At 59.7% G+C, this 17,318-nt stretch overlaps 1 protein-coding gene across 4 annotated transcripts in view; it reads right to left on the bottom strand.

Annotated features, from left to right (window-relative positions):
• LIG1 (DNA ligase 1) overlaps positions 1-17,318 on the bottom strand; it is a 43,101-nt gene that overhangs the window by 8,999 nt on the left and 16,784 nt on the right. For all 4 annotated transcript variants that reach the window (XM_043600429.1, XM_043600426.1, XM_043600428.1 and 1 more), the window contains exons 10-23: positions 15,212-15,292; positions 14,945-15,001; positions 12,138-12,310; positions 11,593-11,759; positions 11,152-11,228; positions 10,323-10,414; positions 10,033-10,132; positions 9,193-9,278; positions 8,324-8,439; positions 5,879-5,974; positions 3,495-3,605; positions 2,866-2,937; positions 368-512; positions 162-244 (exon numbers count right to left, since the gene is read on the bottom strand). In XM_043600429.1, the coding sequence (XP_043456364.1) occupies positions 162-244; positions 368-512; positions 2,866-2,937; positions 3,495-3,605; positions 5,879-5,974; positions 8,324-8,439; positions 9,193-9,278; positions 10,033-10,132; positions 10,323-10,414; positions 11,152-11,228; positions 11,593-11,759; positions 12,138-12,310; positions 14,945-15,001; positions 15,212-15,292 (1,456 nt within the window). The remainder of the gene's footprint in view (positions 1-161; positions 245-367; positions 513-2,865; positions 2,938-3,494; positions 3,606-5,878; positions 5,975-8,323; positions 8,440-9,192; positions 9,279-10,032; positions 10,133-10,322; positions 10,415-11,151; positions 11,229-11,592; positions 11,760-12,137; positions 12,311-14,944; positions 15,002-15,211; positions 15,293-17,318) is intronic.

Raw genomic sequence — 17,318 nt, 5'->3', positions numbered from 1 at the left:
AGCCCACAAACTTCATCCAGCTTCCGCGGCGCTCAGGCTCGTGGTGCTGGGAGGCAGCGGGGACCGAGGAAAGGTGCCTGTGCTCAAACAGGGTGCGGTGTGGATCGGAAACCTGGAAGGCAAGATTTCCAGGCTTGGGAAGGGCAGCCGGGGCGGCTCACCTTGAGCCAGTTGTGTGATCTCTTGGCGATCTCGTAGGTGGCGTCGACGTCCAGGGTCTTTACCATCAGCCCCTCGCAGGAGTCTGAAGGAGACAGGGAAGCGTGGCCTTCGTGAAGCCCCGGGCTCAGGACGGCCAGCTGGCTTCCACCAGGGCAATCGTCCGGGGCGGGGCGGACACACGGCGGCCGGCCCCAGGCCCCCTCACCTTTCACGGACTGCTCCAAGAACTCGGCGATCTGGTCTGTGTCCTTGGTGTCCAGAGAGGTGGCGAAGACGAACTCGCCCTCCGTCTGCACGAAGTTCTCCCGGAGCAGCTGTCGGCGCCGGGAAAGGGGCTCGCGTACCAGGGACTGAGGGGGCAGGAAGGGAGAGGAAGGGGCGTCACCGTGGGAGTAGAGAGAGGATAAATCTGACTGGGGGGAGACGGGAAGGCTGTGTCACACAAGCCACCACGCAGGCTACGACGATCGCCCTGGGAGGGAGGAGCCACACCGGCCCAAGGACGCGAACCAATTTCAAGTAGAGGTCAAGAACACCAAGGGGGCCGGAGGCCGTTCAGTCCTGTGCCCTCAGGTGCGTAAGACGGGGCCCCGGCCCTGCTGGAGCCAGAACGGACTGTTGTCATTGTGACTACAGTTCATTGTTTTGTTTTGTTTTTTAATGTTTATTTACTTGAGAGAGAGAGAGGCTCTGCACAGTCAGCACAGAGCCTGATGCAGGGCTCGATCTCGTGAACCGTGAGATCACGACCTGAACTGAAACCAAGAGCCAGACGCTTAACCCACAGAGCCACCCGGGCGCTCCCAAACGCTATCTTTCACATGCATCGTAAAAGTGGGTGGTTCAGGCACCGGCCGGCGTTCAGCATCAGGACCTCGCCTGGCTTCCTCCGTCGAGGCAAAGGGCGAACCGGCCTCCGGGGGAAGGAACTCTGCAGACTGACAAGACAGTAACAAGAAGCCGCCAGACCGGTAAGTCACAGAAAGGCTGAAAAGATGCTCCGGTTCGTGAGTCGAGTGCAAGCGGTCGCCGTTCGGCTGCCAGATCGCCAAAGGCTAATTGCCTATAGGATGATGGTGGTGATGGCGACGCATTTCATAGAATAAACACCGGTACGCGTCAGCCACCACGCCTGGGTCCCACGGCTCTGTCTGTCCCAAAGCAGGCGGGGCAAGGAGCTACTGTGAGCTCTTTATCATGGACGAGGAAGCTGAGACTCAGAGAGGTTGAATCACTTGTCTGCGGCCCCACAGCCAGGGAGGGAGAGCTGGGCTGTGGGTGACAGCAGGTGGCCCGGCTCCAGATTCTTACCCCGTGCCCTGGAGCAGCGGTGCTCAAACGTTCCGGTCTCAGCATCCCCTCAGCATGCTTTTTTTAAAATATCTTATTTTTAAGCACTCTCTACGCCGGGTGTGGGGCTTGAACCTACAACCCCAGGATCAAGAGTCGCCAGCTCTCCTGACTGGGCCAGCCGGCGCCCCACCGACCTCACACCCTTGGAGTTTACTGAGGACTCACTCCAGAGAGCTTTTGTGTCCAAAAAAAAAGGGTTACTCTCCCTGATATTTACCATAGAAGTGATACAGTATCAGCTACTATGGCCCATGTTAACGCAGTTGCCGTATTAAAGTGGGAAACCTTAACATTTATTAATTCACTTCCGGGGCACCTCGGTGGCTCAGTCGGTTAAGCGTCCGACTTCAGCTCAGATCGCGATCTCGCCGTTCCAGAGTTCAAGCCCTGCGTCGGGCTCTGCGCTCAGAGCCTGTGGCCTGTTTCAGATTCTGTGTCTCCCTCCTGCTCTCGCTCTGTCTCTCTCAAAAAAATAGAACTCCAGGGCGCCTGTGTGGTTTAGTCAGTTAAGTGTCCGACTCTTGATTTCAGTTCAGGTCACGACCTGTTTGTGAGTTCGAGCCCCTGCGTTGGGCTCTGTGCCGACAGCTCAGAGCCTGGAGTCTGGTTCGGATTCTGTGTCTCCCTCTCTCTCTCCCCCTACCCCTGCTCCCACTCTGTCTCTCTCTCTCAAAAAAAAGTAAAAAAAAAAAAGTAAAAAAGTAAAAAAAAAAAACAAAAAAAACCCCAATATGTTAACCCAACAACATGCTTTTATGAAATGTGCCTATATTAGAAAAAAACGAATGAGAAGAGGGGCATTACTTTACATGTTTGCAAATTCTTTAAAGTCGGGCTTTTTTTTTTTTATGTTTGTTTATTTTTGAGACAGAGAGAGACAGAGCATGAACAGGTGAGGGTCAGAGAGAGAGGGAGACACAGAATGTGAAGCAGGCCCCAGGCCCCGAGCAGTCAGCACAGAGCCCGACGCAGGGCTCGAACTCACGGACCGTGAGATCATTAAAGTCGGGCCTTTGACGGAGCCGGATTCCCGTGTGTTCACCTGCTGTGTACCAGGAGGGCACGCGGCCAGAGACGGCTGTGACGGCTGTGACGTGTCGCTCTGGCCGCAGGGCAGGAAGAGGATCTGCCTCCCCCAGCTGTGGAGCCGGGAAGGCAGGCAGGGTCTCACGCTTCCCCAGAGAGGGCCTCGGAGACCCTCAGGGGTGCTCAGACCACACCCTGAGAGCCGTGACCTGTGTGTGGCCTCCCAGCTCGGGGACGTGGAGGTCAGGAGGGAAATTCAGACCGCCGGCTCCCGAGCTCCCACGCCGCCGCCCGTCATCCCCCAGGCATGCAGCCGGAACTCACCTCTCCATTGAGGTAGATGAGGTCGAAGGCATATAGACAAACCTGGACCTGGATGTCTGCTGCGTCCACCTCCTGGGTTGGGGCGGGATGGAGAGCAAGGGCGGAGGGGGGCCGGTGAGACGGGGGCCCGGTTGGTTTGCCTCCCGTCATGCCTGAGGCCGACACCTGTCACTGTCTTCCCTTCTCTCCAGCCAATGGGCCACACCCGCCCTGAGGGTGACCATGCTGCTGGCCCCAGGCTCTGCAGCGTGATGGCTCTCAGCTCATCCCAACAACCTCATTCCCCTCTGCCAGGTATCTGCCCTCCCAGCCTCCCCTGCAGCTGACGGTGGTGACAGGACACAATTCTGGCCAATGAGAGGAAAGAAGTTTGCTGGGGTACAGGTGGTGGGCGGGCTCCTGGAACAGATCTTCCAGAATGAAACAGAGACATAGGAAAGGGGCTCTTCCCCCTTTGTACTTTAGCATGCTGGGATGAGAACGCAATGGCTGGAGCTGGGGCAGCCACCCTGCCAAAGGCCGCAAGAACCGCATCACGACTGACACTCCGCCCTCCTGGGGACGGGGCGGGGCTGGGAGGAAGAGAAAGCGGGGGACCACGGCAGGCAGCTCAGGGCGACCGGGGCTACCTTGCGCTTGCGGGTGGTGAGCACTTGGAACGGCTGGATCTGCTTCTTTTCCCGGTCCCAAGCCACGGCTTCCGTGTCCAGGATGAAGGATGTGACTGATGGCAGTTTAACCTGAAAGGTGGAGGGGGAGACCCCGGGCTGCTGAGAGGTACGGGGTGAGGCCAAAAGGCAGACGCAGGGACACAAATGGCCTTTCCCTGTTTTAGCTCCCAAGACGCGCCGACATACTGATGCCAACTCACGGACACGCGTACGAGCACAGACCCTCTCTTCTCGAAGAAGGAAAAAGCGAACTTTTCTAAGACTTCCTACTTGGTGCCATAAGCTGGGAACCCAGCGGCCCTTGTCAGGTCCCCGTGAACCTGTCCATTTCCCTTCGGACATCTCTAAGCCGCCCCTGGGCCACCCCCTCACTGAGCCCAGTCCGGCCTAGGCCACGTCATCCTACCGGTCTCCTTGCTCCCGCACGGACCCGCGCCTAACCCTCATGGCACTCGGTGGACTGTTAGCAGATGCCAAAACAGGTCGCAGTGTATCCCTGCTAAAAACCACAGCTGTCCCCGTCAGTCCCCGGCCCCCCCTCACCTCACCCGGCCCCCCTCAGGCCCCGCACCCCAGCACACTAGCTCCTCTGTTTTGTGGATGGGCTACGTTCCTTTAGCCACCAGGCCTTTGCACATGCCGATCACCGTAGCGTGCTTGTCCCTGTCCTTCACCTCCACTGGGAGGGCTTCTTTTCTCCCAGAGGAACGCTCCCGTACCACTCCAGGTGGCCCCGTTCATCCTGCAGCCTGGGGCCCTGTGCGCGGTGGTGGCCTGCCTCACTGACACCGGGCCTAGGTCAAGTCTGACTCTTACAGAGGCTCCCAGAATGGCGGTCCTTTCCTTCAGAGCCCAGGTCTCCACACAGAACTACGGGGCCAAGAGCAGGACACTCTGATAAGATCTGCCTGCCCCGTGAGGCCTAAGCTCGGTGGAAGAAGAGACTTAATGGGCCCGTCCACGCTACTAGGCCCCCAGCTGCCAGCACAGGGCTCAGGACAGAGCAGACGCCTGGTAAACCCTGGCTGAGGGAACAGGGAAAGGAGCCCCGAACTGTAGGGGCTCCATCCAAACACTCCCAGGAAGCTCCGATATAGACAACGCCACCTGTGCCGACAAAAAGGCGCATCGGTGGCTGTTGCTTCTGGGAGACGGATGGGGGCGCGGCTTGGCACGGGACACAGGAAAGCGATACGGAGCGATGCTTACATGGAAAGGTTTTTTTATGTTTACGTGGGTGTGTATAACCTTACCCGAACTCACCAAGCCAGATACGCTAAGATCGGAATATTTCATAGGAACTATGTCTAGTTGGGGCGCCTGGGTGGCTCAGTCGGTTGAGCGTCCGACTTCGGCTCAGGTCACGATCTCGCGGTCTGTGAGTTCGAGCCCCGCGTCGGGCTCTGGGCTGACCGCTCGGAGCCTGGAGCCTGCTTCTGATTCTGTGTCTCCCTCTCTCTCTGCCCCTCCCCTGCTCATGCTCTGTCTTTGTCTGTCTCTCAAAAATAAATAAATGTTAAAAGAAAAAAAAAAAAAAAGAAAAGAAACTACATCTAGTAAAACGGGTTAGAAAATCCAGGGCTTGGCAGCTAACAAGGGCTCCGCCCGTGCCTGTGAATCTGTTAGGTCAGTCCTCGCTGCTCTGGGAAAGTGCCAACGTCCTGATTAACTAGGGGCAGGCAGGAAGGGCTGTTTGACCAAGGGCTCCCAAAGCAGGCCCAAGAAGCCCCAGAAGCAGAGAAGCCCTTGCTCCGGGGCCCTCAAGGCCCAGCCATATTCTGACGGTGGGGCTGATGTGCGGGCCGGCTCCCTCTGCCCTCGTCCCGGCCACCTCTCCCTGTCAGAGTGAGATTCCGGTTTTCCCGGCCTCTGTTGCGCCACGGGGCCCAGTGCGGGACAGCAACCCCAAGCCAGAGTCGGCCGGGGGTGGTGGGAGGTATCCCGAAAACGTGAACTTTCCTCTGGAGAGGGGAACAGTGGGAAGCCAGAAACCCCTGCCCGTCTTTCTGTCCGGAAGCATGGCAGGTATCTAGGGGCGGTCAGGGCACGAGTGTTGGGGTGAAGAGCCAACCAGCGAAGGACAGCAGAGGACAGAGACAGAAATGAGCCGGATTCTGGAGGGCTTTGGTGCACAGCTGAGCCTGGGTAGGGCCGCCCACCCCGATCTCCCCGAGAAAAGAAAAAAATCACATCTGCCTAAGCCTCTGGGAGTCAGGCGTTCCGTTATTTGCAGCCAAACACATCCCCATCTCCTTGTAATAAACCCCCACCGCTCCCCGCTGCTCCCCTGCCCCCCGTAACTGCAGCCCCTGCCAGAGGGGAAGCGGGTGGCAGACGCCCACCTTGGGGATGCGGCTGATGATGTCCGGGTACTTTCCAGTATTGTCTTCCTGATTCCTGCTGAAGATCTTTACCTCCCCGCCTTCCAGGACATGGATCTGTGGCAGCAGGGGACGGGAGAGGGACTCAGAGCCCGGCCCCTCCCCGCCTCCCTGTGGCCCCTCTTTTCTCTTCTGACCCCACCTTCACCGGCAGAAGGTTCCAGAAGCTCTGGAGGAGGAACTGGTACAGAGAGCGGAGTAAATCATCTCCTCCATCCAAACAGCGACTCCCACCCGTTTGTGGAAGCCCCCCCGCCCCGTGCCCCCTGGACCCCGCCATCACTTTCCTCATCCTCCCTATCCAACCCCCACCCAGATGCCGAAGTGTCTTGCTATGTCTAAGAGGATTTGCCTGGTCTCAAGCCGTAAATATCATTCTGATTTTATGGTTAATTCATTTTAAAACAGCCTGGTCACGGTCCACATGTGCCGCCTTAAACGTACGTCATCTCGACAGCTGTGTGGGCGTGGGCTGTAACGTACAGGACTTAAAAATACGCACGTATCTTAAAAATCACGGTCACTACCGTAAAATCCTTTGCTCTCTTATCTTTTCTCAGCAGCCTACAGTAAAACCTTGGATTGCGAGTGACTTGTTCTGCCAATGTTCTGCAAGACGAGCAAACACTTCTCGTCAGTTTCAACTTGGTAAACGAGCGATGTTTCCAGCACGAGCACTCCGTGACGCCGAACGTCCCATGAGCACAACTAAGCCAATGGTTCTTCTTTGTCTCTCTCTCTCTCCCTTTCTCTGTGGGACTGTGATCGTCTCCCATGCTCGGGTGCTTGGTCTCAAGCCACGGTGTTCGGCAGAAATCAGTGGTTTTTCAGAATATTGGAAGGTGCCCACGGCTGGCATTGGTGTATTTTTTGTCATTTCGAAGCACCTGTGGACAGTCCTTTACTTTTCCGTACAAGGGTAAGCTTAGAGGAGCGCCTCGGTGGCTCAGTCGGTGAAGCATCTGACTTTGGCTCAGGTCAGGATCTCACAGATCGTGAGTTTAAGCCGCGAGTCGGGTTCTGTGCTGACGGCTCAGAGCCTGGAGCCTGCTTCTGATGCTGTGTCTCCCTCTCTCTCTCTCTCTCTCTCTCTCTGCCCCCTTCCCCACTCATGCTCTCTCTCTCCTTCAAAAATAAACATTAAAACAAAACAAAAGAATAAGCTTAGGAATGCTTTGCTTCATTCTAGGTCGGGCTGCCTGCGAATATAGACCCTTTCCTCTGCTGCCTTATTGTCAGTTACGTGAAATACAATATACGGCCGTTTATCGCTACTGTACCGTAGTGAAGAGGGGTGTATACGACGGCCCCCACGCAGAAAAAGGCTGAAAAGAGAGGACGTGATTACGCTGGGAGTTAAGAAGGAAATCATGGCGAAGTACGAGCCCATAGACAGCAGTGACTAGTGACAGTGACAGTGAAAGGCGTCCTACACAAGAACCCTCCCCTCTCTCGTCTCCCTCACACCAGCCACAGAGGTTTTCAAAGGTAAGCGCAGGTTAATTTGTTGTTCTTTCTATTCTGTATTTTCCTTGCTATTTTGCGTTACGTTGCAGTATCGTAATCTTTTTTTTAATTTATTTTTGAAGGAGAGAGAGACAGAGCATGAGCAGGGGAGGGGCAGAGAGAGAGGGAGACACAGCATCGGAAGCAGGCTCCAGGCTCGGAGCTGTCAGCCCAGAGCCCGACGCGGGGCTCGAACCCACGAACCGGGAGATCATGACCTGAGCCGAAGTCGGACGCTCAACCGACAGAGCCACCCAGGCGCCCCCGTAATCATTTTTATATGAATGTTTTTGGGTCACGGAACAAATCACCTGAGTTTCCATTATTTCTTATGGGGAAATTCGCTTTGATATACAAGCGACTAGACCTACAAGCAAGTTTCCGGAACGAATTATGCTCGAAAACCGAGGTTTTACTGTATTTTGAAGATCGATGATGCTGACTCTCCAAGTTCACTGCTTGTTAAGCACCGCACGGTGTCAGCCCGACACCTGCTCATCCATCCAGGCGACAAACGCTGGCTGGCCCCGGCTGGCCCCGCCAGGACAGAAGAGACCCAAGAAGCGACCTTACAGACCCAACCAAGGGCCCACGGGTGTGCCTGGCGCTGGGTCACACGACACGTGCTTACATCACCGCACCGAAGGCTGTATAGACGCCTCCCGTGATGGCTGTTACACTGACCCCCCCGCCAGCCGGGCGCGTGCAAAGCCGGCATTTCTCGAACGCCCACTGCAGGGGGGTCGGCAATTTTGATGGTTTAATCAAATAAAATCGGCTTTCAGATACACGGGGGAGGTGGGTGTTAACACACCCTCTACGTGAAGGTGGAAGTCCCCCCCCAGGCCCCGGCTCTCTGGCACTTTCCCTTCTGCCGAGGGAACGCGTCCACCCCCCTACCTGTGCCCTCTGCCCGTCGTATTTGTACTCGCAGGTGAAAGCCGCCTCCTCAAAGCGTTTCAGGACCTCGCTGACACCGCGGGTGGGGTGTGCCAGCATCGGTTTCAGGGGGACCCCTGGGAGGGGAGGAGCGAGAGTTAGGGTGCCCTGGGGGAGGGCCAACCCCGGGTCAGGGAGGGGTCTGTGGCACAGACAGCCCGTTGTGCCCCAGGGCCTATTCTCCTTTCCCACCGCGAAGAGAACACGCCCTCCCAGGGCAGGAGAGGGGGGTGGCCTCCCAGCTTTGGGACATTCCCAGACTCCCTTGCAGCTAGGTAAGGCCACGTGATTAGGATGCGTGTGGTAACAATATGCGCGCCTTCTGGGTCACATCCTCACCCCTCTTCTCTCTCTCCCTCCCTCTTCTCGTTATCTAGAAATCCGAGCCATCCCTGGTCACGCACATTAGGGTGAAAACCTCTGGGAAACGAAGTGACAAGACAGAAACCTAGGTCCCCGGGGGCCCCTGGGGGTCCGTGGAGCCCAGCCACGCATCCTCCCTGATCCCTGCCCTCCTCTGGACTCTTACAGGGTGGGAAGAAGAGGCTGTGTGGCCAGACCCACTGCCTTTTGGGGGATCTCTTGTTACGGCAGATTCCCCCACGCTCCTCCTGATACAGATGGGGCCTCCAAACAAACAGATGGGCTTCAGCATGGGGAATGGGATTCAATTTTGGTGCTGAGAGGAACCTACAGGTTCTCAGGGGGACGAAGAAAGCTAAGGCTGGGAGGAGGGAGTGGGGCCCGCAGGAGGGCCGGCCCCGAGCTCCGTGGCCCCACGGCCGGCTCTGCCCAGGGAGGGGCTGCGGCCTCTCCTGAGGGCCCTGTACCTGGGCTCAGCCTGCAGTGCTCCGGGAGGTGCTCCAGGCCGTGCTCCAGCAGCACAGGGATGATGCGGTCCAGGTCGGGCACCTCGCTGGGGCGGGGGCAAGAATGAGCAGGTGTCCTTCCAGAACTCCCGCAGCCTGGAAACCCTGTTCTCTGGCTCTGAGATGCGCCGCTGTGAGTCTGTCACCCTGTTTGTTCCCTCCCAGCCCCGACTCCCCTGGTCCCAACTCTCACGGTCTCTGTCCCGATCCTCCCTCAGTGTCACTACACATCCCTCTGTTCCCCTCGGCTTGGGCCTGCCGTCAGCCCTGTCGTCGTGAGACCAGCGGCTCTCCGCCTGAGCCACACGTAAAAGGCACTCGGGGATGGAGTAAAAAGTTCAAGGCCGGGCTCCGCCTCCGGAGATTCTGATGTGGGAGTGGGGGACAGGGTAGAGACGGCTGTCCTGGCCCGCGGTTCTGCAGGGTTCACGGCCATGTGCCCGAGCGGGTGCCCCCAGGGTTTCCGTGCAGACGCTCGTGGGCCCTCCTGCCACTGTCACCAGGCAGTCACGGTCCTGCTGTGGCCAGGTCCTCCAGGCAGCCCTCCCCGGAGCCCTTGCTGTCACTCCATGGATGTGCTAACGCCCCGCTGCGTGTCAGTCACAGGATCCCTCACCGTTTGCCACCTTCCTAATCTCTGTCCCCAGCCTTGTGTCCGGCCCCAGTCCCATCCAGATGGTCACTAGTGCTCACTAGCCACCGGCCCCTCCCACGTCGCCAGCAGCCCTCGGTGCCGAGCCTCCCGCCCCTCCAGCAACCCCCCCCCCCCCCCCGCCCTCGGCCCTTGGCCCCAAATCTCACCAGAATGTCTGCTTCAGGATCATGCCCTGTTCCTCCAGCCACGTCTTCCGGGCCTCCGCTGTCCGGCCCTTCCCAGCGTCCACGACAGCCGGGGGGAAATCTAAGACCAGAGCCACCAGCGGAGGCTTTGGGATGGGCCCGACCCCTCGGCTCCCCCAGGGTGGGCGGTGCTGGAGACAAGGCTGCTAGGGAAGGAAGGGGCCTGGAAAGGAGCTGGGGCGTGGACTTCGGGAAGGGAGGGCAGCCCGGGCTAACCCGAGCGCCAGGCAGAGACAGCCGCGGGGCCTCACCTTGGCCGGGGGGCGTGAGGCTCACGGCCTGGGCGAGGGCGGCCAGCACCGACTGCTCTGCCAGCCCGAGGCGTAGCCGTCCGCTCAGGGCTCTGGGGGGAGAGCGGGCGAGAGGGCTTGTCAGCACCACCTTGCCCTCTACCCGATGCGCCTGCCACCTCCGGTCTCCCAGAACCCTCTGGAACCCTCTGGAACCCTCTCCTCAAAGCCAGAACAATCTTCAGGGCTGGAAGGGACCTGAGGGGTCACACAGCCCCAGTGAACAGACAAGGAAACTGAGGCCAGCCCGTAGCAGCCATGGCCGCTGGTGTTCTCTGGGGCAGAACAAAGTGCCTCCCGGGGGCCTTTGCGGCTCACCTCAGATGCCCTCTGGGGAAGCAGTGAAGCTTGGGGAGGGCGAGCCGGGGCAGAGCGGGACACAGACTGTGATGGGCAAGGTGTCCCCCACACAGGCCTCGCTCTGAGCCGGGGGACTCGGGCGCGAGGCTTATCCTCCTTGGGCCTCCCCTCCCGCAGACCAGGCTGAGGGTAACAAGGCCTGCCCGGCAGGGCCGCGGGGAGGAAGTGATGCACTGACACATGCCACACCGGGGACCCGAGAAACACCGCACGATGGAGGACGACTACGATTTTGTTTTCACTGTCGTGGCGACCGCTTGGCTCCCGGCCCGTCCTGCACCCGCCGAGGCCACGGCAGACACGGCTGATCAATCACCGCACCTTTTACCCACGAGCCCCAGGACGATGCGAGGAGAAGAGCCTAGTGGGGACGCCCGTGGCCAGTCCCCCGCTCCTGCCACCTCCCCCAGCCTCCCGGGCCCATGCCCACCTGGCGATGAATCGGGCTTCTGAGTGACGGCAGGCGACAAAGAGGCCTTTGATGACATCCATCTTCTTGGCTGTGGACTGAGGCGGGGCAGGCCAGTGGGTGTCTGGGGTGCGGGGTGAGGACCCCGCCTCCTCCTGGCCCGCAAGCTGCCCCCACCTCTCCCTACTCCCAGCGCCCGGTCGCGCTCTGACACAGTGAGGAAGGCCGCGTCCGGCTCCCCTCCGGCCCCACCTTGATTCGGCCAGTGTCTACTGTCCCGTCACATGGTAGGAACAGAGCAGGTGTCGAAGGGCAAGGGGAGACCCCCCCTGCCCCTCCCGAGCATCCCCACAAGCAGGACTGAAGCGACCCGGCCACCAGAAGCCCCCCTGTCGCCACCCGCCTGCCGTGTCTCCAGGTCCCCAGGGTCTGGGGCCCGGGGTGGCCGCCTTGCCCACTCACAGCGCTGCCGGCGAGCCCGGCGATGTCTCGGAACTTGGCGAAGACCCCGGTGGCCGTGAGAGCGGGCGGGGGCAGCATGAGTCTCTGGGTGCTGCGGCTGTTCTCGGCCACCAGCCCCACGTCGCCCTTCTCGGCCGCCTCGGCCTTGACGGACTCCAGCTGCCGCCCTTGGGGTGCAGGGAGCCGGGGCTGAGGGGGCCGCACCGGGCCGCGGGTCCCCACAGGACCCACCCTGCCCCTCGCCGGCTCCCCCGCATGCACGCCGAGCCCCGGGGGCCCCGCCCACGTTGCTCTCCCCACATCTGACGCTTCCCTGGGCACCTGCTCCCTCCACACCTTCTTCCCAGCCCCTCCTCCCAACCCCGCGGCCCCACCTCCAGCCCCGCCTCCCTCACCAGAACCAGCGCCCCACCAGTCTGTCCCATCCATCCGGCTCTCTTCCCCACCTCCAGAGTCCCCTCTCCCATCCCTCACGCGCTCCCCACCTCTCCCCCTTCTCCCTCTGAGACCCCTACGCTCCAACGGCCACCACACGCCCTGCTTACCCGTGGCCTGGGCCACCGCCTTGAGGAGGACCCCGTCCCCGACGCCAAGCTCCAGGCCCTGCTGGGGCGGCCCGAGGCGGTTGAGGCTGAGGTAGAGGATGGGGAGCAGGTCTGGGGGGGACAGGGCCACCACGGAGCGCAGCAAGTTGCTCAGTGTCTCCACCATCCGGAGCCTGGGGGGCGGGGGGGATGGGGGGTGAGCCGCTGGCAGGTTAGGGTCAGAGCTGGGGGGGCAGGGGAAAGAACCCGGGAGAGGAGAAGACAAAAGGCTTGAGCCCAGGCCCCGGCACAGTCACAGGCTGCTGGTAGGAGGGTGATCCCGGTCCCTGCTTACGACGGAGACGGGGAGGACCATCCACAGAGGATGATGGGAGCACGGAGTGCTGTCTAGGTGCCGGGGGCCGCTTCCAAGCATCTGTGCGTTTCCGCTCACTGAAATCTCACGGCTCCCCCATCACACAGACGCCCCTATCACCCCCACTGCACAGATGAGGAAACTGAGGCGTAGAGCCACCATGGAACTCGCCCGAGGTCACAGAGCCCGTGCGACTCAAGCCGAGAGGTGACCCGAGGCCGTCTGCTCCAGGACCCGCGCTCCCAGCCACTAAGCTGCGCTGGCTCTAGAAGCACGACCACGTTAGGGACGCCCGGGCGGCTCCGTGGGTTCAGCGTCCCATTCCTCACTTCGGCGCAGGCCATGATCTCCCGGGCTCGCGAGTTCGGTCCCCGCATCAGGCTCTGTGCGGACAGCGTGGAGCCTGCTTGGGATTCTCTCTCCCTCTCTCTCTCTCTCCGCACCTCCCCTGCTTTTGCTCTCTCTCTCTCTCCCTCTCTCAAAATAAGCTTTAAAAAAAAAAACAATAAAAGTACCACGCCTCTGTCCGTGTCACGACGTCTGTACGAACGTGTGCACGTTCGTTAAGCGCACACCCAGGCAGCCTAATTGGACAGAGGAGCTCAGTCTATTCCCATGGAGGAGACACCGGAGGACCACGAAGCCCGCCGAGCAGACCCCCCAGACGTGACCGTCACGGGCGGACCCACCAGTGGCTCCGATGCTGGCGGAACGGCTTGCCCCCCAAACTGAGGTCTACCCCGGAGCCTCACGATGGGACTTTACTTGCCAGTTAGAAAATAGTGCGGTAACGATTTCAGGAGTAGAATCCTCAACTTCCTTTTTTTTTTTTTTTTTTAAAGTTGATCTATCTTGAGAGAAAGAGAGAGTGGGGGATGGAGAGAAGGAGGGAGAGAGAGAGAGTCCTAAGCAGGTGCCACACTGTCAGCAAGGAGCCCAACACGGGGCTCAAAGCCAACAAACCGTGACATCACGACCTGGGCCGGAAGCAAGAGTCGCACGTTCACTTGACTGAGCCCCCCAGGCGCCCCGCCTGAATCAGCTCTCGAGGAAACGTCACACAGACCCAAAGTGAGACTTCTGCAAGGTCCCCGGACTCGTCGAAAGCACCACAGCGGGGAGGCTGGACCAAGAAAGACCGAGGAGCCGTGGAGGATGGAGACAAGGAGACGGGGTGACCACGCACCACAGGCAGGGGTCAGGGTCAGGGCGAGGGTCCAGGGTGGGTCCCGGCCTAGCAAAGCCAACGCAAAGGGGGAAACCAGCCAGACACAAATGACGTCTGCGCGTCGCATAACAGCCCGCGCTAACGCTGACATCGCGGTCTCGGTAACCAACCCCTGCCGGCGTAAACACGTCAACGTTAGAGAAAGCTGATCACGGGTACGTGGGGGCTCACTGTGCCATTTCTACGATTTTCCTCGAAGTTTACAGTTATTTCTAAAGCGCCTAAAAAAAAAGTTGTAAAACCCTCCAACTGGGGATCGTGGGGACTGGACAGTCACCCATAGTCCTCCTGAACTCAGTGACTGCCAACAGCACCTCCTAAAAGTACTTACTAGGCACCTCGCTGTGCCACTCTGGCACCCCCTCCGAGCAAACCCGAGACGGATGATCTTCACTTTCCTTACGCAGAGGCCGAAGCTCAGAGAGGTCAGGCCACCCGCCCACGGTCACACAGCCAGGAAGCAGCCGGGACGGGGCCCACTCCCAGACCTGTCTGCGCCCGGGGCTGGGCACTGGCTCCACTGCCCACAGGTCTGGCCTTCCTGGCCCTTCCCACACCCTCTGGGCCCCAGAGGAGGCGCCTCCCGTGTTCACAAAGACACACGCTGAAGCACTGGGAAGAGCCTAAACACTCCGCGATGTACAAAAATGAAAGAACCCCATGGCGCGGCTAAAAGGGGTGAGACCTACTTAAAGCAGCATGGAAAGATCTGGAAACAATGCTGATGGAGCATCGGGGACCAGAATGACGTGGGCCCCCTGACAACACCGATTGAATACACAGGGATGGGGGGTGGGGGGGGTGCAGGATGGGGTGGAACAGGGACCAGGCCCAGGCAGCCCAGGGCCCCAAGGGCCCTTGCAGTGCTCACTGGGAGTGGGGTTCTCACTGTACCCAACACCCGGACCTCCTCACAGGAAGGGCGAGGAAATCAGCCGGGCTGCGGCGACTTCTCACCAAATGCGGGTAGACGGAGCTCATGTCATAGGGAGGAGGCGGTGTCCCCACCCCAGGGATCTGGGTTCTCTCCCCTACCACGTCTCGTTCTGATCAACAGAAACAGACAGAAGCACGGGGCAGGGGCCTTCCGAGCCTGGGGCCCAAGAGGCCTCGCAGCTGCTCCCAGGGCCATGGCCATGAGAGGGAGGGAGGGTGAAGGGACCAGGCAACAGGAGGCGTCCCTCCCCCCACCCGCCCCCCCCACAGCGGGGTCCCACAGATTACCGAGCAGAAACCTCCTCAATCTTCTCAAATGTCCGGGCCACAGCCAGGTAAGGGACCCTGGGGGAGGAAGAGAGACACGGGGCAGTGCATACAACCCACGCCGTCCATCGTCTGTCCACCTGCCTCCCCACGCTTTCCACGCTGCTGCCTGTGTCCCCTGAACGTGGACACGAGGGACGCGGCAGTTCCCTCCAACGGAGGCCTCCAGGGAGAGGCACCCGGCGACAGGGGCGTGAGGAAGGCAGTCGGGGGCGGGAGAAGCCTCACTTCTGGCCCGGCTTCCAGCAGGCGTCGTCGACGGGATGGTAGTTGTTCTTGGCCGGGTTGTAGCCGGAGGGGTCCAGGGGTCTGTGGAGGCAAAGGGGAGATCAGACACCTGGGGCAGAGCAGAGCCGCTCCTTCAGCTAACACTTTCTGGAGCACCTGCTGTGCACCCGACACCGTTCTAGGCACGAGGGCACACAAAGGAACGAAAACAAAGTTGGTGAACCTGGAGCTCCCGCTCTAGTGGGAGCGTCAGGGGCAACAAGACAAAACAAAACACAGAAGCAAACGATCTCGCTATTACGAAATACGTAAAACCAAGTGGTGGGGGGCACAGCGGGATAGAAGGTGCTAGATCTGAGGAAAAGGTGGGGAAGGAGAGGTTTGGGCAGAATAACCTGAGGCGTGAGCAGACTGGGTATCGGGGAGAAGAGCACGCCAGGCAGGGGCAACAGCCAGTGAACCCATGAAACGCGAGCTCACGACCTGAGCCGAAATCAAGAGGCACACACCTAGCTGACGGACCCACCCAGGCGCCCCTGCGGGGGAGCGTGTTTAAAATGACCCGGACTCCCCAGCCTCAGGCCTGTATCTACCTCAAAACTGGGGAGGCACAAGAGGGTGGGCGAGAAGACTCGGAAATTTTTCCAGCTCTTGTGCGGACTCTGATGCCCAGACGGGGCTGTGCGGCTGAGCCGGACGGGGCGTGCGTGCGGCTCTGCAGGGGAAGCATTTCCTAGGTGGTGGCCGTCCCGGTCGACCGTACTGTTCTTATGAGAGACAGCACGGCAGTTAAGAAATCCGACAGCCGGGCCGCCTGGTTCAAATCTCAGCGCGCGGGCCTCACTCCCCACCCGTGACCTACGCGAGGCACCGACGGTAAATTAATACTAACAGGAACAACAGTAGCAGCTACAACCTGCTGAGCTTGGCAGCGGCCAGGCCCTAGCCAAATGTTTCCAACCCTCAGGAGGAAACTGGCACAGAAAGGCTAAGGCACTTCCCCAAGGTCACACAGCTGGCCGAGGAGGAGCTGGGGCTTCTCACCACTCCACGATACCGTCCTGCCTTCAGGCCTCACCTTCCTCGTCTGTGAAATGGGGATACTGACAGAACCTACGCACAGTGACCGCTGGATGAAAGCGAGTGCGGTCCCCGGTATGTCCCCATTTCCGAGGTGAGAAAAACTGGACGTCCCGAATGTTTGTCTGTCTCCTGGAGGCAGCCATTGGAGGTGGACGAGTAATCAGGCTCGGAATGGAGTCGGAAGAATGATCTCGGTATCACGTGAAATAGGTTAACAGGACGGGGGCGCCAGGGTGGCTCAGTCGGTTAAGAGTCCGACTCTTGGTTTCGGCTCAGGTCAGGAGCTCACGGTTCGTGGGCTCGAGCCCCTGCATCCAACACCACGCAGAGCCTGCTTGGGATTCTCTCTTTCCCTCTCTGCATGCCCCTCCCCCACCCCCACGCACATGCTTTCTCTCTCTCCAAATAAACTTTAGGAAAGACAAAACCAGCCAGGATACAAAGCCTTGCAGGCAGTAGGCCACCGATTTCGTCAGAGAAACTTTTTTCTGGATGCATAAGCACACGCACGTACCCAGAAGGCCAGACGGGCCAGAACTGAGGAGGAGCACGCCCAGGATTCAGGGGGCACCCAAGTCCTAGGCCCGGCCCTACCCCCGTCTTCCTGCGTGACCCAGGGAAGCTAACGCAGCCTCTCTGGGCTAATGGTTCCAATGCCTATAAAATGGCTAAAATGCTCTCTTCTGCCACAAGAGTCCTGCAAGATGAGGTACAACAGCATAAAAGAAACCTTTAGCGCTCTACCCGACGCATAGTAGGTGTTCAAGAGGAGCCAGCGGTTCCCATAGCGATGTCGCGTGCTGAAACGGTGCCCTTTACCCCCGCCAACAACGTCTCAACTGGGGCACAAAACTGCTGTTAAGACTCCCCAAAACATTTTTATCGGAACAGTTCACCGGACGGAGCCTGCGGGGCTCCGTGGGTTGAGCGCCCGACTCCTGACTTCCGCCCGGGTCGTGATCTCGCAGTTTGGGAGATCGAGCCCCCATCCGGCTCTGCATTGGCAAGTGCGGAGCCTGCCTGG

This window comes from Prionailurus bengalensis, chromosome E2 (assembly GCF_016509475.1).
Source record: "Prionailurus bengalensis isolate Pbe53 chromosome E2, Fcat_Pben_1.1_paternal_pri, whole genome shotgun sequence".
Taxonomy (NCBI): Eukaryota; Metazoa; Chordata; class Mammalia; order Carnivora; family Felidae; genus Prionailurus; species Prionailurus bengalensis.
Note: the sequence above shows the minus strand (reverse complement) of the source record. Positions and strands in the feature narration are given on the sequence as shown.